Source organism: Anabrus simplex, chromosome 2 (assembly GCF_040414725.1).
Source record: "Anabrus simplex isolate iqAnaSimp1 chromosome 2, ASM4041472v1, whole genome shotgun sequence".
Taxonomy (NCBI): Eukaryota; Metazoa; Arthropoda; class Insecta; order Orthoptera; family Tettigoniidae; genus Anabrus; species Anabrus simplex.
This window is the reverse complement of record NC_090266.1, coordinates 184,642,766-184,664,276: the sequence shown is the minus strand read 5'-3', so window position 1 is coordinate 184,664,276 and position 21,511 is coordinate 184,642,766. Positions and strand designations below refer to the sequence as shown.

Sequence of the window (21,511 nt, the reverse complement as noted above, 5' to 3'; positions counted from 1 at the left end):
GGGTGATTGGTAAATGTGGGAAAGATATGGAAGCTAATGGGAATGGAAAGCGTTTGCTGGACTTCTGTGCTAGTATGGGTTTAGCTGTTACGAATACATTCTTCAAGCATAAGGCTATTCACCGCTATACATGGGAGGCTAGGGGCACCAGATCCATAATAATCTTAACATACTTTGAATTCAGGAAATCTGTTAGGTATGTACGAGTTTTTCGCGGATTTTTCGATGATACAGACCACTATCTGATCTGTAGTGAAATAAGTATCTCTAGGCCTGTCTGCAAACGAATAAGAGTAGAAAATCTCCAGGACAAGTAAATTAGACAGAAGTACATGGATATGATTAGTGAGAAGTTTCGAACAGTAGACAGTAAGCAGGTTCAGGATATAGAAAGTGAATGGGTGGCATACAGGGATGCTGTAGTAGAAACAGCAAGGGAATGCCTAGGAACAACTGTGTGTAAAGATGGGAAAGGGCAAACATCTTGGTGGAATGATGAAGTGAGAGCTGCCTGTAAACGCAAAAAGGAGGCTTATCAGAAATGGCTCCAAACAAGGGCCAAGTCAGACAGGGATTGGTACGTAGATGAAAGAGCGAAACAAATAGTTGTTGAATCCAAAAATAAGTCATGGGAAGATTTTGGTAATAACCTGGAAAAGCTAGGTCAAGCAGCAGGGAAACCTTTCTGGACAGTAATAAAGAATCTTAGGAAGGGAGGGAAAAAGGAAATGAACAGTGTTTTGAGTAATTCAGGTGAGCTCATAATAGATACCAGGGAATCACTGGAGAGGTGGAAGGAATATTTTGAACATCTTCTCAATGTAAAAGGAAATCATCATGGTGGTGTTGCAAACAGCCAAGCTCATGGGGAGGAGGAAAATGATGTTGGTGAAATTATGCTTGAGGAAGTGGAAAGGATAGTAAATAAACTCCATTGTCATAAGGCAGCAGGAATAGATGAAATTAGACCTGAAATGGTTAAGTATAGTGGGAAGGCAGGGATGAAATGGCTTCATAGAGTAGTAAAATTAGCGTGGAGTGTTGGTAAGGTACCTTCGGATTGGACAAAAGCAGTAATTGCACCTATGTATAAGCAAGGGAACAGGAAGGATTGCAACAACTATCGAGGTATCTCATTGATTAGTGTATCAGGCAAAGCATTCAGTGGCATCTTGGAAGGGAGGGTGTGATCAGTCGTTGAGAGGAAGTTGGATGAAAACCAGTGTGGTTTCAGACCACAGAGAGGCTGTCAGGATCAGATTTTCAGTATGTGCCAGGTAATTGAAAAATGCCACGAGAGGAATAGGAAGTTGTGTTTATGTTTCGTAGATCTAGAGAAAGCATATGACAGGGTACCGAGGGAAAAGATGTTCGCCATACTGGGGGACTATGGCATTAAAGGTAGATTATTAAAATCAATCAAAGGCATTTATGTTGACAATTGGGCTTCAGTGAGAATTGATGGTAGAATGAGTTCTTGGTTCAGGGTACTTACAGGAGTTAGACAAGGCTGTAATCTTTCACCTTTGCTGTTCGTAGTTTACATGGATCATCTGCTGAAAGGTATAAAATGGCAGGGAGGGATTCAGTTAGGTGGAAATGTAGTAAGCAGTTTGGCCTATGCTGACGACTTGGTCTTAATGGCAGACTGTGCTGAAAGCCTGCAATCTAATATCTTGGAACTTGAAAATAGGTGCATTGAGTATGGTATGAAAATTAGCCTCTCGAAGACTACATTGATGTCAGTAGGTAAGAAATTCAACAGAACTGAATGTCAGATTGGTGATACAAAGCTAGAACAGATCGATAATTTCAAGTATTTAGGTTGTGTGTTCTCCCAGGGTGGTAATATAGTAAGTGAGATTGAATCAAGGTGTAGTAAAGCCACTGATCTCTATACATGGATCGCTGATGGCAGGTCTCCGCTGCAGGAGAAAGTACGCCAAGTTGAGTGCGCGGTTCGCCATGTTGGCGTACCCAACCTAGAGCTCTCCTTATGGGGAAGCAATGATAATATAGTCAATTTTTAAGTCGCAATTAAAGGCGCATTGGAATAATTAAAAATATAGAGACATGTTCACTCAAAGCATAAGGACATTGGGATCACTGACACGTTATTCCGAGGTCACTAAATCTCCGGGATAGCAATAAACATGAGTGTATAACAACGGCCGACAAATATTAACTTAGGTGCTGAATACATGCAATTAGCGATCGGTAACACAATACAAGTGAAAACCAGTTTCTGGAAACATTGCCGTAAATTGTATACATGTATGCCACGAAATTATGCATTCTTAAAATGATGTACCTATAAAAGTAGCTCACTATACAGGCCTAGATTCGACATACCATAATCGGTGCTTGATAATGAATTCCTGTTTCTATGAAATAATGCGCATATTATCAAATTAAAATATCAGTGAAGCAAATGTACACATTTATAAAACCAGCAAACATTCAAAACTTGTCAATATATCACATTACCTGCAGCTTAATTTACTATTACAGACCTCCTTAATTAAATTCAGCTAGCAAAGCGATATTGATAGTCATCATCAGATATATGTAACACCAGTTAAAAGAGTCCCAACTACCACGAATTGTATAATGGGATAGCCCCAAACACCCACCACACTTTCCCTTCTCCCACCCATAATTATTACTGATGTAAATAAGGTCTAGAATTCGCCCAGACTTCATTTTCTAAGACTGTTATAAGGTCACGTCAATTATTTCAACGAAACCGTCAGTTTAATTACGACCGGGCAAGTTGGCCGTGCGCGTAGAGGCGCGCGGCTGTGAGCTTGCATCCGGGAGATAGTAGGTTCGAATCCCACTATCGGCAGCCCTGAAGATGGTTTTCCGTGGTTTCCCATTTTCACACCAGGCAAATGCTGGGGCTGTACCTTAATTAAGGCCACGGCCGATTCCTTCCAACTCCTAGGTCTTTCCTATCCCATCGTCGCCGTAAGACCTATCTGTGTCGGTGCGACGTAAAGCCCCTAGCAAAAAAAAAAAAAAAAAAAAAAGTTTAATTACGAGAAATTTAAAAAAATATAAGTAAATTTTTACTTGCAGTTAATGTTCAGTAAAATTGCAAACAGTTGGCTGTACATCACTTCTAAGGTGTACAGTTTGTCCATTTCTATCAAAACAGTCTTCCTCTAAGTGATCCGAGCAGAGAACAGCTGTTTTAGAAGGCTCCCAATTCTCCCGCCTGATACTCCTAATCGATGATCTTAGATGTTCGGGTCTGGAGAAAGGAAACCTACAAAAATTAATTTCCATTTTGCTCCCGGAATATGCAAAATAAGATACAATAAACCTAAAACTCAAAACACTACCCTAGCAAGATTCTTATGTACAGTATAAAACTCCCCGATGAAATGATTTCTCCTTCTACTGATCGGTTCTGTTTGTACATCCATAAGCTGAACACTGCGGTATGTTAATACCCCGTAGAATGTTTCTTCATTCATATTTCAGATAAACACATCATCATCTGTCGGCTTTTTCCCTCGGACACAGCGAGGGTCCCACCTCTACCGCCTCAAGGGCAGTGTCCTGGAGCTCCAGACTCTTGATCGGGGATACAACTGGGGAGAATGACCAGTACCTCGCCCAGGCGGCCTCACGTGCTATGCTGAACAGGGGCCTTGTGAAGGGATGGGAAGATTGGAAGGGATAGGCAAGGAAGAGGGAAGGAAGCGGCCGTGGCCTTATGTTAGGTACCATCCCGGCATTCGCCTGGAGGAGAAATGAGAAACCACGGAAAACCACTTCCAGGATGGCTGAGGTGGGAATCGAACCCACCTCTACTCAGTTGACCTACCGAGGCTGAGTGGACCCCGTTCCAGCCCTCATACCACTTTTCAAATTTCGTGGCAGAGCCGGGAATCGAACCCGGGCCTCCGGGGGTGGCAGCTAATCACGCTAACCACTACACTACAGAGGCGGACTCAGATAAACACATACATATTTAAATTGAATCTTGTTATCCACAAGTATACTACAAGGCAACGAACCTAAATTCGTAAAATACACTACTATTTACTTTGCAATAACAAAGCACAGAACACTCGTAGAACTACAATCAAGAGGCCTGGCGTCACTGAACTAAGCATAAACAAAGCAAGCGCGCTCCTCGTGGTCTATTGCACCATGCGCTCGCTGCCATCTTACTGCGCCAGTCATCATCTATTCGGCTTACCGCTACCCAAGCTACCAGCCATCCAGGTATAGAGATCAGTGAGTAAAGCTAATGCAGTGAGCTCGCAGTTGCGATCAGCAGTATTCTGTAAGAAGGAATTTTTCAAGTTTTCAAGTTCCAAGATATTAGATTGCAGGCTTTCGGCACAGTCTGCCATTAAGACCAAGTCGTCAGCATAGGCCAAACTGCTTACTACATTTCCACCTAACTGAATCCCTCCCTGCCATTTTATACCTTTCAGCAGATGATCCATGTAAACTACGAACAGCAAAGGTGAAAGATTACAGCCTTGTCTAACTCCTGTAAGTACCCTGAACCAAGACGAAACTATCTTTACATCGGTCTGTTTTCAGACCAACTTTGCTTTACGGGAGCGAAAGCTGGGTGGACTCAGGATATTTTATTCATAAGTTAGAAGTAACAGACATGAAAGTAGCAAGAATGATTGTTGGTACAAACAGGTTGGAACAATGGCAGGAGGGTACTCTGAATGAGGAGATAAAGGCTAATTTAGGAATGAACTCGCTGTATGAAGCTGTACGCATAAACCGGCTTCGGTGGTGGGGTCATGTGAGGCGAATGGAGGAGGATAGGTTACCTAGAAGAATAATGGACTCTGTTATGGAGGGTAAGAGAAGTAGAGCGAGGCCAAGACGACGATGGTTAGACTCGTTTTCTAATGATTTAAAGAGAAGCGGTATAGAACTAAATGAAGCCACAACACTAGTTGTAAATCGAGGATTGTGGCGACGTTTAGTAAATTCTCAGAGGCTTGCAGACTGAACGCTGAAAGGCATAACAGTCTATAATGATAATGTATGTATGTATGTATGTATGTATGTATGTATGTATGTATGTACAAATCTTGGAATATGTGATATTGTTGTGTGCCTTTTTGTACTTCGTACAGAAATTTTCTGCAAACAAGAACAAATGTAATGAGTGGCTCAAAGCGATTTCTCGCGTAACTTCGTACTAAGTAAGAATTCTAATTTACCTGCCGATTCTTTTTCATTTTTTAGTAGCATTTACCCGCCGCTTCGCTCGCGTGGATTTCGTAATTTGATCAAAGTAATTGTTCCTCGACATTGTACTAAGACATTATCTGAAAATTCCTAAAGTATAAAAACTCACCCAAAAAGCGAGTTTCATTTACCCCTGAAATTCTTTGTAAATCATATTTGAGGTTTGGGGCTAAGACGACCATGCGACATAGAACTGATCATGTGAGAAACAGTCTTCTGATGATGATGATTACTGTAGTTTAAAGGGGCCTAACATCAAAGGTCATCAGCCCCTAATGAAATGAGATGGACGACACATGATATGATAATTAAAACTTTAAAAACGTATCCACTGACTGGAGTTAAGAAAAAAAAAATGGTGATGACAAATGGTTATGAGATTAAAACAATCAGTGAATCTAATTTGCAATGCCTTATACTTTAAAAAGGTATCCACTGACCGGAGTTAAAAAAAAAAAAATGGTGATGACAAATGGTTATGAGATTAAAACAATCAGTGAATCTAATTTGCAATGCCTTGTTGCTAATAAAATAATACAAAATACAAGTAACAGAGGAATAAGGCATTGACTGGAATACATATATATAATTAAACTTAGAAGTCAAAATAACACATTAAAACACGCAACACAAACTAAAATGAAGTCAACGGGATAAAAGCGTACTTAACACAAATACACCAGGACAAAGGACATCATTACACACGATAAAAAAAAGACCATAATCCCTCACAGAACGGATGATGAGATCTGCGGGCTGCTTGTCATCACGCAGGATGAGGGAGATGGTATGCGGGAGTTTTAGACTACGGCGCAGACTGACCAGGTCCACGTACTCCGTAAGGATGTGTACCACGGTAAGATGATCGCCGCAAGTACACACCGGAGGGGGTTTTCCTTTCAATAAATGGGAGTGCGTTAGTATAACGTGGCCGATCCGACGACGACACAATACTTCCTGCCACTCCATCTCCCAATGGGACATAACCAGATATCTCAGCTGAGAGTGAATATCACTTGCTGGAACCTTGAAAGGAAATGGGGGCAGTGTAACTGCCTCCTTGGCAGCCTTATCTGCTAACTCATTTCCCTCTACACACATGTGGCTTGGGAGCCACAGAAATGTGATTCTGGTGCCTGCATCCAAACACCTGACCAGCACGTCCTGGATCTGCTGCACCAAAGGGTGCTGAGGGAAACAGGTATCAATAGAGTTTAGCGAGCTCAAGGAGTTCGTACACACAAGAAAGGGCTGGCGCTCATCGGACAGTGCATACCGCAGAGCTTCACGGACAGCATAGAGCTCTGCTGTGCACACACTACAGGTTTCCGGGAGAGCAAAAAGAAACCTATCAATGTCGACAACGAACGCACAGCCCACTTTAGTGTCTGTTCTCGAGCCATCCAAGTAAACAACGACTGAACCTGGATACCGGCCGACAACGGACAGCAAGTGCCTCTGATAAATCGAAGGGTACGTTCTTTCCTTCGGGCCAGTGTGCAGACCCAGGATTATATCAGGACGTCGTACTACCCATGGTAGTACCCCACTCGCTTGTCTGATAAGGCAAGGAACTGAAGGTACGTGAAACAATCTGTGACTACTATCCAAGCGTATTCCCACCGGACGCGTTGCTTGAGGACAAGCAGCGTACAGCCGACGGTATCCATTGTTTAATACGCAATGGTAGCTTGGGTGAAGTGGCATTTGTCGCAAATTTGCAGCATATGACAGAAGGAGTTGCAAGTGTAAAGGTGGCACACCAGATTCAGCATGCAGGCTACCTATGGGGCTTGTTAGAAAAGCTCCTGTCGCCAACCTAACCCCGCTGTGATGAATACTGTTCAATCTCGCAAGAACGCTTGGTCTTGCTGAGCCATATGCTGCACTGCCGTAGTCTAACCTAGATAAAATATGTGCTCTATAGAAGCGTAGGAGCACCGTGCGGTCAGCTCCCCAATTAGTGCTGCTAAAAACTTGCAGAGATTAAGCCTCTTGGTGCATTGCACTTTTAGCTGCCGCACGTGTGGCTCCCACGATAACGTACTATCGAAAAGGAGTCCAAGAAATCGTTGTGTCAACTACAGGAATAGCGACATTTCCTAAATAAAGCTCAGGATGTGGGTGAAGAGTACGTTGCCGACAAAAGTGGACAACAGAGGTCTTTGTGGTGGAAAACCGAAAGCCATGTTCAAAGGTCCACTGCTCCACTCTCCTAATAGCATGCTGTAATTGTCACTCGGCGACTGCCATTTTACGCGAGCTATAGCAGAGAGCAGAATCATCCACATATAGCGACGGTATTACTGCTGAACGAGCAGCAGCAACAATACCATTTATGGCAATCGCGAACAGAGTGACGCTAAGAACCGATCCCTGTGGGACTCCATTTTTCTGAACGTGGTATTGCGAATGTCCTCCCTACTAGGGCATGGAACAGACGGAGGGACTAAACATTTGCAACAAACATGGCAAGTTATCCCGGAATCTCCACTGATGCAGGACTGAAAGGATACCATATCGCCATATGGTGTCAAAGGCTTTTTCTAAGTCAAAGAAAACCGCTACCAAATGCTGCTTGCGGAGAAACGCATCCTGGAGAGAGCTCTCCAGGCGTACCAAATGGTCAGTGGTTGAGCGAGCGGCTCGAAAACCACACTGGTACTCTGACAATAGTCCTTGTTTCTCCAGACACAACACAAGTCGGCGATGTACCATCCTCTCAAATAGCTTACACAAACAGTTAGTGAGACAGACAAGGTCTATAGCTTCATGCATACTATTACATGTAACTAATCTCATGATTAGACCCGTATTGAAATTTGTTATAAATGCTTATAATATAGTGATTACTTTAATCCACCTATTCAATACAAATTGGTTTTGTGTTGCTAGTTCATAATACTACAACACGGATTTACAGGGACATGTTTCGCTTTATTTACAAGCATCTTCTGCCTACATAATTGTCTCAAGGTTAAGACCTGTCATATTTGGATTGTTTTTACAAATTTTTTGCTTGAGTATGAATCCATGTTTAGTAATAATATGTAAAAAACATAGGAATTATGTACACATTAAAAGTATGACAATATGAATTACAATGTTGAATTGAAGTAACCCTTAATTCTAAAATACATTGACGTCCAAAACATAGTAACTACAATTTAAAAATTTGGCTAAAATTGTTTTCACAATGCTGTGGTTGATTGAATCAACTGTAATATGGCTTTAAATTTGAGTCATAAATATAAACTGAAGATTAAAATATAGGAGCTTTACGTTACCTTCTACGACAGGCAGGATTACCTGTATATGTAATCAACCCCTCACACCCACAAGGGGCCCAACACATGGTACCAAACCACAATCTGTGTCTGCGCCTGGGTAGCCCCTTTTAGTCAAATCTTTCGACAGGAAGAGGAGGATACCGGGGGGGAGGGATGTATTCAACATCTGCGTCCCCCACACACAGGGGGGTGAGGGAAATGTGGGTGGTAAGAATAGTAGGGGTAGACCATGTCATGAATATGCCAGATTAGAGTAGATGTAGAAACGCAAAGGTTAGCGCAGGAGAGGGTGGCCGAGAGAGCTCTATCAAACTAGTCTATGCAATGATGAAACATTATTTTCTTCTACAAATAACTTATGATGTAAAAACACAGGGAATTTGTGTTATGTTACCTAATAAGCTTATCGTGGTTTGTATCTGCTTCTGAAAAAACATGCTCCCTCATTCTCTCCATTTCTTCAACTCGTTCCCTCATGTCATCTTCTGGAGCACCTGCTTGATATAACTTATCGAGTTCCTTAAGGAATAATGCTTTGACTTCAGACTCGTCCCATACTCCATTGCCATCAAGATCTGAAGAAAAATAAATAAGGAATTAATACATAAATACGTACACCAACTTCCTGCAGCAATGAAAGATATACACTGGCAGTAAATGAAATCCCAACACAAGGAAGACATTAGAGCAATGCAATTCAGGCTAAGCAATTGTCTAGGTAACATTTATTTGATTAAAGTTTCCAAATCACAGGTCCAAGTATGCATGAGAAGATATACGACATTGTGGTACATTAATTACTGCTGTAGTCGCCATGATTTTGAATGCAAACATGCACGCATTGTGTCGTACAAATGCCGCATGTCATCATGTGGGATGGGAGTTCATGCCTGTTGCATTTTGTCAATCAAATCAGGGACATTTAACGCTGGTATTGGATGACGCTGGATTCGTTGTCCCATACATGCTAAATGGGCTGGGCAAAATGACTGGTGATCTCGCAGGCCACGGCAACTGGTTGCAACCCTGTAGAGCATGTTGGGTGACAGCAGCCATATGAGGACGAGTATTATCCTGTTGAAAAATACTCTACTGAATACTGTGAATGAATGGTAGCACAGCTGGTTCAGTCATCAGTCTGATGAAAAAATCTGCTGTCGAGTTTCTTGCAATAATGAAGTGCGTGCTCCTGCTGTCAAAGAAAGTCGTTTCCTAGATCACAACTCATGGTCTAGGTCCGTGTGTTGACGTGTCATACATAGAGGCACGTGTTTATCGCAAAGTGCGGAATCACAAAATTTTACGAGTTTGGCTCAAATACGCGAAACTATTTAAGTTTAAGCAAAATCGCGAAATAATTTACGAAATTATTTGGAATTGCATCATTTGAAGTCAACGACGGAGATTCGAGGCGAGATGTGGCAATAAAATGCGATAATCGATGCCACAATCGACTTTATACCGTACTTAAGACGAAACGCTGGTTAATAGAGCAAACGCCTGAAAAGCCTTACATCTGATCTGTTTCGATATATATCGAAAGGTAATATATAGTATATCGATTATTGGTCAATTAGCTTCCTGTGAAGCGAGAAATTTATCGTATTCATAATTACATGATGGCATGATGGTGTATTTCCTCTTACCTGTTGAAAATCGCTGCTGATTGGTGCGTTTAATTTCCTATTTTATGCTCAGTTTATTGCAGTGGTTGTGACAGTTTTTGATCAAGAAAAAGAATTTGAATTGGAAGGATTTGACGTGTTTGACAAAACTAGAAAGATACTGATGTGCAAATATTGTAATGTGCGAATTGAGTGGGCAAGAAAGGACATGTGCCTGAAACACATAACAGAGTTTCACATAAGAAGAACAACGAAAAACCGCTAACGACAACAGGCATCAGAAAACAAGCTAGTCTCACCGACACTAGTTCAGCAGCAAAATGAGCGAAATGTGATAAAGACGCACTCATTTTATCTACAACTCTGAGGCAAATATTCCACTGGAAAAAGTTGATCATCCAAGTGGATGGAGAAATATATACTAGGTTTGTGCAATACTATACAATTTTTCTGAGGAAGAAATTTGAGGTTATGTTTTTCTAATAACTTTGTGTGGTTATCCTAGATTTCTCGTTTAATGGCATATGCTTTTTTTTTTGCTATTTGCTTTACGTCGCACTGACTCAGATAGGTCTTATGGCGACGATGGGATAGGAAAGATCTGGGAATTGGAAGGAAGCGGCCGTGGCCTTAATTAAGGTACAGCCCTGGCATTTGCCTGTGGGAAACCAGGGAAAACCATCTTCAGGGCTGCCGACAGTGGGGCTCGAACCCACTATCTCCTGATTACTGAATACTGGCCACATTTAAGCTACTGCAGCTATCGAGCTCGGTTTAATGGCATTTAGGCCTAGATAATGCATGCTGGATCCCTCATTTACTTAAAATTATAAATCATTTAATTATTCAAATGATGTTAAATAGCCCTCTACTGGCCTATTGATTTTTTTAATGTGCTGGACACCTGTCCACAGCTGGAAGAGTGCGGGAAGGTTCTGTACCTCGAATTATCTAAGAGGAGGAGGAAGGATTAAAGGAAGCTGTGAAAGTTGAGAGTTTCAATACTTTGGGATGAAACGAGTGATAAAAAAAAGTGCAGTGTGTGTTTATGGTTCTGATAAAAGTGCTTAGTTGTGGCGATAGTACAGTTCAGAAGTTATTTGTAGGGGGAGTGAAAGTTATTGCAAATGCTAATGCTACAGAATGTTTCTATACCTTCAGACTCAGCACCTTACATGGGCAAGCGTATAAACGCAGTTAGGATTTTAGTTTCAGGAGGGTTAGTACACACGCAGTGCTGGGCTCATAAACTGAATTTGGTGGGCAGTGTGTGGGCTGTGGAACTTGGTGCTTTGAACCAATATGTTGTGCAAGCAAAACACATCTTCCTTAATACACAGAAGAGAAAGCATGCATATATTCAATTCTTGAATCAGAAATATGAAGACGAACCTATTAAAGCTGGAACTCATGGTTTAAAAGTATTTAGTTCCTTGGAGAATATCTTCATAATCTAGTAGACTTTGTTGAAACTACTGAAGACTAGAGTGTTGCTGTGAACTATTTTAAAGCCTTGACCCCAAATGAAGTAACAAAAATTCATTACCTAGCTATTTTTCTTGTTGAACATTGTTCAAAATGTTGTAACTTGCTGCTCACATCAGAGAGCTCCAACATGCCGTTAATTCATGTACTCAAATTTAAGCTGTGTGACCTTTCACAGGGCTTTCAATTACTAGAGGACGAATTTTTTTAGACAACCGCAGATAAACTTTCGAAACTACCAAAACAAATGCAGACACAGTTAACATCCTTGTTTCAATCTGTAGGGAGAGCCAGCTTGAAAAAGCTGAACCACTTAATAGAGTTTGATACAGGAAAATTTATCATTTCTTCTCTCGGTAAACTTTCTGATCCAAGAAGCATAATGAAAGGTGATTTAAAAAATGATGAATTATCTTGTCTAATAAAGCAAATTCCATCTTTTCAACGTCAGAATACCTTGAACCGTATAGTGTTTAGGGATCTAGTTACTAGTTCATGTAGAGCAGGTAGATGTGATGTGATTGCCATTCTTCTTTCCCTGAAACCTGAATATGAGCATTTTGTGGAAGCTGCAGTCAAGGCCTTATGGATGCCAGCAATTCAGTAATGTTGATAGTGAGAGGGCATACTCAATGTATTGTAATGTCTGACAGGAGAACAGCTCTGGCTCCCAGTAACATGGAACTCATGGTATCTCCATCTTTCTTGGACTGATATGTAAATTATATACTTAGGCTAGGCCCTACTTGTTAAAGTGATAGCTGATACATAAATTTCCCTGCTTTGATATAATGCGTAATACTGTATGTGTTCTAAGCAAAAGCATAACTCATGTATTTATATACAGTAGAAGTCCGTTATAGCGAGAATTCACAACAGCGGAAAATGTACTCGCTATAGCGGATTGTCGTTATATCCGATTTTTTAATAAAAGTCAGAAAAGCCCCACACACATTAAAATCGGTATGAAACGGCAATTAGTTTGTTCAAAACTTGCGTTTCCTTGGATGACATTCACACTATGGCTTACTTGTTTGTTATTTTTTGATATCCGATACTACGCGAAGGTGTATGTTTAATTTCATTCTGAAAAAAATTACAGTACCGTACTTCTCTGAATCCAAGATGAACCCCATTTTTTCCTTCAAAAAATTTAAATCAGGCTCAAAAAGTGCTTTGTAAAATCATATTAATGCCTTTGTTGTACAGTACGCATTTTTAGACTATATTTAGATGCCAAATATTGGCTTTCATTTTGCCGTACTTTTTTTGCGGCTGCAGAATTATTCTTTATTTCCACGGGTTTAATGACCATTAACTTAAAATTGGCATAATAATACCAAAGAGAACCCGTCGAAATTTTCCCGGCAATACCTATTCCATGCGTCTCTACAATATGGCAGTCTGTCAGGTATATATTCTTGCTGTCTATAAAACTGTTACAGTACTTTTATTCAGATGATACAGACATAACCGGCTACCACTACATGCACGTCTCGCTTTCCCGGTTCAGCCAACTTCAGTGACTAGTGATGTATAGGCCTAGTGGCGGACGTTGAAGGTCAACGAACGAGTTTATTGCACCACGGTATGGCCATTCCGCCCTTGCGTTTTTCGTGCACGTACATCACAATTTCATTTTTTTTTACTTCTTTAAAGCATCCTTGTTGAGGACCACTGAATACATTTTTTTGTACAGTACACATTTTTTACCTATCTTCGTCTTCTCGCTGTCCGACTCGTTGGCTGAATGGTCAGCGTACTGGCCTTCGGTTCAGAGGGTCCCGGGTTCGATTCCCGGCCGGGTCGGGGATTTTATCCTTAATTGGTTCATTCCAATGGCCCAGGGGCTGGGTGTTTGTGCTGTCCCCAACATTCCTGCAACTCACACACCACACATAACACTATCCTCCACCACAATAACACGCAGTTACCTACACATGGCAGATGCCGCCCACCCTCGTCGGAGGGTCTGCCTTACAAGGGCTGCACTCGGCTAGTAATAGCCACACAAAATTATTATTATTATTATTATTATTATTATTATTATTATTATTATTATTATTATTATTATTATTATTATTATTATTATTATTATTATTATTATGTCTTCTCGCTGACGCCAAATATTGGCTTTAGTTAGGCCTATGCCATATTTTCTTGCGGCTGCACAATTATTCTACATTTCCGAGTGTTTAATAACCATTAACTTAAAACTGGCATCATACCGACGAGAACCCGTTGAAAATTTGCCGGCAATACCTGTTCCACGAATCTTTACAACTATCCATCACAAAAATATTCCTGCAGTTTATAAAACTTAATTTTACTAAGAGTCAGGTACAGTAGATGCGATATAATTCTGCCACTGAGTAGCCGTGGCCTTTCTAAGAATTTGAAGACTCGCATGTTTTGATGCCATTCTGCAGATTTTGAGAAATGTTTTTGTAGAGGCTAATAGAATGTCATTCTTTCTTCACTATTTCCCAAGATCCAGCGGTGTTACACACAGGCACCGTACAACCGGTTGTCACGGCTAGCAATGTATAATAAAGAGGCGGTCGTTTATTGTCATTGAATTTTGTGTGTGCGTGCGCGTGCTGGGGTGAAAAGAAGCAGCATGGTCACCACAGTACTTACCAGTGGTATTCATTATCATTACTGTTAGGCCGCAAATGCACGACAACCCTTAGTTTTTCGCATGAGATTCTGAGGGAAAAAAGTAGTCTTGGATTCGGAGAAATACGGTATCACTCCAAAGTTTTCTTCTTCAAATGGGGTCACATAACCTAACGGTATATGTCATGAAAACATATTTGAAACACCTCTAAAGAAATGAGTTATCCTCACTAAAAATTTACACTGGCAAGAAATAAGAAATACTGCGGTGATTGAAAACAAGATATAGGAATCTAAATCTAATTATAATTGAGATTTTAATAGCCATATTAGCAGTCTGCAAGAGCTAAGTTGAATCAAATTAAAAGAAGCATTCTTTCCAATAGGTTTATGAATGATAGAAGGCTTTGAATACTAAGATGAATTCGGACACACCAGCGAGGGAATACAGAGAAGAAAAGATAAGTTTATTGAGATAACATTACCGTGAGTAACTTTAATAGCTTGTTTTGAAAAGTGCCATTTTCTAATTGCATGTAATAAGTGTGCAGTGCTGTCATAGAGTTATATTCAAGAAGAGTGAATTCATGTGTGAAATAGCATTGATATAATGACGTAGGAGGATAATAGGTAGTCATCTAACTTAAAATGACAATCTTTTGGTTAGAATGTATTTAATCAGTGATAAGCAGGTTATGCGTTCGTAATGCTGTCTATATTAAATAAGAGATTAATTTACTTAGGTTGTGAATATTATACCGACATTGTGGTTAATGTTATGATTGAATTAGGGTGTTATACCATGAAATGGAGATGATGCGATACGATATACAGGTTATATTGGGATCGTAAGAAGACATATAAGCAATATGAGATGAATCTGAAGAAAATTAAGAAGGAAATGGAATATATATGTGGATAAATGATAATTACGCAGTCATATGCGTCAAGTTAAGATATATTATCGGGGTTATTGAAATGAAGGATGAGTTATGATACGAAGAATATGAAAGATGTTATATATATATGAAGAATGGTTGCATAATAAGAAGAATAATGATGGTGATGATTACTTTTTCGTCGAGACAGAAGAGATGGATGTATTTTAATGGTGATATTAAGTTAGTTGCCGCAATTTAAAGTTAAGAGTGAATGTATTTAATTCCATAACGTATATTAATCCTTCAGTATTCCACACCCAGCATTAAATATGACCCATGTAATTTTCATATGTCGGATAGATACCCGTAGATTATAAAAAATGAATCCACATAGGGAAGAGAGAGTGGAATTAGCCCACATTATACAGAATTCTTAACCACAGTCATGTTTATTTAAATAAATAGAGTTAGGATGCTTACTTGCTCATTTCAATGATATCAGTGAAGAGGTTATCCATAACTAGAAGGTGATGACATTGGTTATGAAAGTCTTCTTAGATGACAGACCACAGAATTTCCAGAAATAACACTGAATAAGGTGTTAGGAGTTACTGGTGACACGCTGACAGATCGCACATGATATAAATAATTGGCACTTAACTTAATTTTGGGAGTTTATTTTTATTTGTGATAAATGATCTAAATAACGATTAGTAATGGTAATTTTTTGATTATCTGAAAATGAAGCAACGTTAAATGGCTTATCTTTAGCTTTTCTTCCTTGTCTGCATGAAGATAAAAGACATTCAATCTGAAATACTCAAAAAATGAATAAGAAAACTAATGCTTTCCTTATACTAACGATTAATGAACGCGATATGAACATAACTGTAAAATATTGACAGATACATGCAGGTAAATAGACTGATAACTTGTGAATAAACTTGCAATATATTATATAAAATTTTAGGAAAAGAATTTAAAGGAATTATGTTGTGTTCAAGCAAAGAAATGAATAACCTAAATGTGATTTTCATTCATTTCAATATGTCATAATGATGAGCCTCTCTCAATTATTTTCTACTTTTCAACGGAAGCAATGTATATAGTCAGGATTTGTTTTTCTTTGATATCAAAAATCTTTAAATATTTTCATACTTAATATTAAACTAGCAATTAATTACCCGCGGCTTCGCTCGCATGTATTTCGTAATTTGATCAAAGTGATCGTTACTCAGCATTGTAGTAAGACATTATCTGAAAATTCCTAAAGTAGAAAAACTTACCAAGAATTGAGTTTCTTTGTAAACCATGTTTGTGGTATTACCTTTTGGGGTTAAGACAACCATGCGACATAGATCTGTACATGCGAAAAACAGTCTTCTCTCAAGTAGAAAAATAAATACATATTTCTTCATTTTTAAAGGAGATTCCAAATACCTATTCCCATATCTGTAATATCTTCAGTTTTAGAGATATGCATAAGTACCCCATAAAAATAATTCAACCCCTTGATCTGTCTTTCCCCTACCCACCAAAAACAAAAATGCATGTTCCTTTACTTTTAAAGGATATTCCCTTCACTTTTAAAGGAAATTCCAAATACCAATTTTCACATCTGTAACTTCTTCAGTTTTTAAGATATAAGTGAAAATGAAAACCTACAACCTGTTTTCCAGTCATTGACCGGGTCAGGGATGTAATGAATGAATCATATATAGGCTAGTATTACGATGGAGTCGCCACTCCCAAAGTGATATATTAATGAATGATAGATGCTACGAAATGAGAAGGGAGAGTGTTGCTGGAATGAAAGATGACAGGGAAAACCGGAGTACCCGGAGAAAAACCTGTCCCGCCTCCGCTTTGTCCAGCACAAATCTCACATGGAATGACCGGGATTTGAACCACGGTATCCAGTGGTGAGAGGCCGACGCGTTGCCGTCTGAGCCACGGAGGCTCCTCATAAAAAAGAATTCAACTATTTTTCACCTCTTTTCACCCCCGGTTAAGTGCCTTCCCGAAAAGAAAAAGGTGCATGTTGTTGTAATTTTAAAGGATTTTCCAATACCACATTTCTTGTCCCTAACATGTTAAGTTTTTGACATATAAAGTAGATATACTCGTACTCAATGTAAAAATTCACCCACTTTTCCAATTCTTTTCAACCCCTTAACTGGATTTTCCGAAAACAAAAAATACGTGTTTCATGATTTTTAAAGGACATTCCAAATACCAGTTTTCCTGTCTGTATGTCAGTAACACCTTGAGCTTTTTTAGATAAATGTATAATCATAAAAATAATTCAACTTCTTAACTTTTCTCCAACCCTTTCCAGCCTTAAGTGGACTTTCCGAAAGAAAAGATATGCATTTCATTATTTTGAAAGGCAATTCAAAGTACCAACTTTCACGTCTGTAACAGCTTTAGTTTTTAAGATAAAGTATCCTCATAAACATATTTGAACTCCTTATTTACTTATTTTCAACCCCACACACCTTACGTCAATTTTCTGAAGAAAAAAAAAATATGCGTGTTTAATTTTTGAAGGAGATTCCAAATACTAATTTTCATGACTGTAACATATTCAGTTTTCGACATAAATGTATCCTCATAAAAGGAATTCATCTCCATTTTCATCCCAGCCCCTACAAAGTTGATCCCCCCTCCTCCCCCCAAAATGCGCGTTTCCTTATTGTCAAAGGAGATTCCAAACTCCAGTTTCCACGTCTGTAACATCTTTAGATTTTGTTTCGTACATACATATTCATATAAATAGTTCAACTAATTTTTCAATTCCTTCACCCTCCCCCCTTAAGGGTCTTTCCGAAAATAAATGAATACATGTTTCCTTATTTTTAAAGGAGATTCCAAATACCAATGTTCACGTCTGCAACACGTTAAGTTTTTGAGATATGAATACTGTAGATTAACTAATTTTAAAAATTCACCCCCTTTTTAAGTTCTCATTAAGTGAATTTTCCAAAAAAAATATCCATGCTTCTCTCCTTTTACAGGAAATTCCAAATACCAGTTTTAAAATCTGCAATATGGTACCTGTCTGAAATAATCTGCAGATATAGTCTTTTTAAAAATTCACCACATTTGTCACTCCTGTTCACCCCTATTCATCAGATTATCCAAAAATACAAAAATATGTGTTTCTTTATTTTCAAAGGAGATTCCAAATACCAATTTTCATGTCTGTAGCATCCTCAGCTTTTGAGATATAAGTCTCTTCATAAAAGGTGTTCAACCACTTTTCCCGCATTTTCACCCCCCTTAATAGGATTTTCCGAAAAGAAAAAAAAAGTGTTTCTTTATTTTTAAAGGAGATCCCAAATACCAATTTTTACGTCTGTAAACTTTTAAGTTTGTGAGATATAGATATCCTCATTTTAAAGATTCACCCCCATTTTCACCCCCTTAGCGATGAAATATCCAAAAATACTTCCTTAGCGAGCACCTACGTGTTAATATGAACGTATCCCCAAAATTTCATTTGGCTCGGAGATGATGAATCATTACATGTTATGTTATGATGAATCAGTCAGTCAGTCAGTCAGTCAGTCAGTCAGGACATGTTACTTTATATATATAGATAGATTAGTTAGGTGGAGAAATAGTCAGATTTTCTACAAAATATTCAATTTCCATTCTATTTCAAGATCTCTTAATTTAATAAAGCGCTGTTAGATGAATTTATTCACTCTTTTAATGATGTTTTAGGTTAAATATGTACATATAATATCTGTAGATTAAGTATGACAGATATTTATGAAGTGATATGAATTAATTCGGGAGATGGAGACGTCCAACGAGGTGATATTTTGTGAATTTAACCTTTTATCTCACTGATGACTCTACTCTCGGAACCTACGACCTGAAATCGATACTTCATTGACAGATAATGATAAATAGAGCTAGTCAAAATTTCTTTGTGACTCGACCTGGATGCGGGAACGGCGCAGAGAAAAATTGGCGCTCAACAGCAGGGCAGAAAACGTGAGAAAAAACGGATAGCCAAAGAACAAAGAAAAATTGGCAGAAAAGGGAGAAAGATAGGGTGACCAAAGAAAAACAACTGGCACCATAAGGTGAGCTTTAACAAGAAGAGAAAGGCACCGTGGGACTAGAAAAGGACCGCCAAACAAAGAAAAATTAACTCCCAACAGTGGGACGAAAATAAGAGAAAAGAAAGGATGACCGAAGGAAATTGGCATCCACCAATGGAGCAAGAAGAAGAGAAAGATGATTTTTTTTTTTTGCTATTGGCTTTACATTGCACCGACACAGATAGGTCTCACGGCGACGAGAGGACAGGAAAGGGCTAGGACTGGGAAGGAAGCGGCCGTGGCCTTAATTAAGGTACAGCCCCAGCATTTGCCTGGTGTGAAAATGGGAAACCACGGAAAACCATCTTCAGGGCTGCCAACAGTGGGGTTCGAACCTATTATCTCCCGAATACACAGAAAGATGGGGCAGGGAACAGAGATAAATAATGCCTAACATTTAAATGAAGAAAAGTTGATGCTACAAAGAATGAAAAGAGAAAGACAGCAAGAGGGAAGAATTGATGATTAACATCAAAGCAAGATGTTGACATAAGAAAAGAGAAAATCTTAATTTAATAATGGAAAGTAGGGATAATTAAAAGTAACTTAGTTACGACACTAGTTATAAATAATGTTATGATTGATAAAAATAATGTAAATAGAAGAATTAGATGGTAGGAAATCATAGGGTAGAATTTTAATAAAACTATAAAATATGGGAACCAGATTAAATTAAAATCACGTTTAAAATGTATATATATAATTTCAGTGGTCAGTGGCAAACTGGGATAAGGTCGCTCGGGAAACCTGATCCAGACATTCAAGCCAATTCTTAGAGAGTACATACATATAAAGCAAAAAGTAATTAATAAGTATATTAAAAGAGATATTCTTCTGCATATTGAGCAATTTAAAAATTAGAGTATTGTTAGGCCAATAGAGAATTATAGAAACTATAAAGATGGCGACTCTAAGCTACATGAAGGTACAATTCGAGGAATACCAGAAAGAGCAAGAAGAAAATCACAAAGAACAGAGGAAGCAATACGAGTTAACCGAGAAGAGATACAGAAAACAAAGGAAGAGCAAAGAGGAGTTTTGGAGATGTTGAAACAGATGATTGAGAAACAACAGGTAACTATGGAAGACATGAAGGAGGAGATGAAAAGAGGTCAACAAGAGACGAGAAAGCAGAATGAGAAACAACAGGAAATGATGGAAAAAATAAATAACAGGAAATGATGGAAGAAATGGATAAAAGGCAGGAAGAAAGACAACAGAAACAGAATGAAGTAATGAAGATGGAGATTGGAAACATAGGATGAGAAATTGTCAAAATCAAGAGTGACATAGACAATTTGAAAGGAGAAATGGTTGAGATAATGGAGATGAAGAACAAAGAAATTTATGAAGAGGTGAATAAACTTTGAGAAGAATTGACAGAATGCAGAAATTATCTTAAACATTTAAAAGAGGAAGAGATAAAAAGATTAACCGAAAATATGAGAGACCTGAGCGTTGATTCACAGGAGAAATGGGAACGATGTCAGGAATAGATTAACAAAATGAATGAAGGAATCAAAAGAGCAAACAAAACTATGGAGGTGAATTTCATAGTAGCTAGGGATCAAATTGGTGACAAACTAGAAATCATAAAAGATGACATCAATCGAAATAAGGAAGAGGCAAATCAGAGAATAGATAAAGCTGAAGAAGGAATCAAACAAATTCAAAATAAATACAGGAGATCCAAAAGCAAACGCAAATGACAAAATCGGCCATGTCCTGCGGTAACGAGAGACAAAGGGCTATAGAACTACAGATAAATGAGAGAGAAGCTACGCCCACAATAATAACTCAATCTAACCAAAGCAATGGCGAAGTAATCGCGAAAAGTAATAAAGTCCTGCTATTAGCAACATCAAGACATATGATGACAGACCAAAGCATTTTAACAATACAGCTAGTATATCACCCAAACGATTTTTGAGAGAAATGGAAGATTATTTTAAAGATAATAAGATTCCTGAAGAGAAAAAGGCAAGATAGTAGAGAAACATCTAGATTCAAACCCGAATCTATGGTTTCAAGCATTCAAATATAGCTTTCACGAGTATGATGATTTCAAAACAGCTTTCCTGAGATGATTTTGGAATTCAGAGGTACAGCAAAACCTGAGATTAGAGTTATATTCGAGAAAATATGTGTTGAATGGTCAGACCAGATTTAGTGATTTAGTGATCAACTTTTGGGACCTAGACACAGCTCCTAGCGAGTTAGAGGCCATTAAGACAATGCAAAAACAATTCCGACCTGAT

General features: G+C 38.7%; 1 protein-coding gene across 3 annotated transcripts in view; it reads right to left on the bottom strand.

Moving 5' to 3' along the window:
- The window catches only part of NUCB1 (Nucleobindin 1), a 234,851-nt gene that overhangs the window by 120,845 nt on the left and 92,495 nt on the right, over positions 1-21,511 (bottom strand). For all 3 annotated transcript variants that reach the window (XM_068226126.1, XM_067140470.2, XM_067140471.2), the window contains exon 7: positions 8,923-9,103. In XM_068226126.1, coding sequence (XP_068082227.1) covers positions 8,923-9,103 — 181 coding nt within the window. The remainder of the gene's footprint in view (positions 1-8,922; positions 9,104-21,511) is intronic.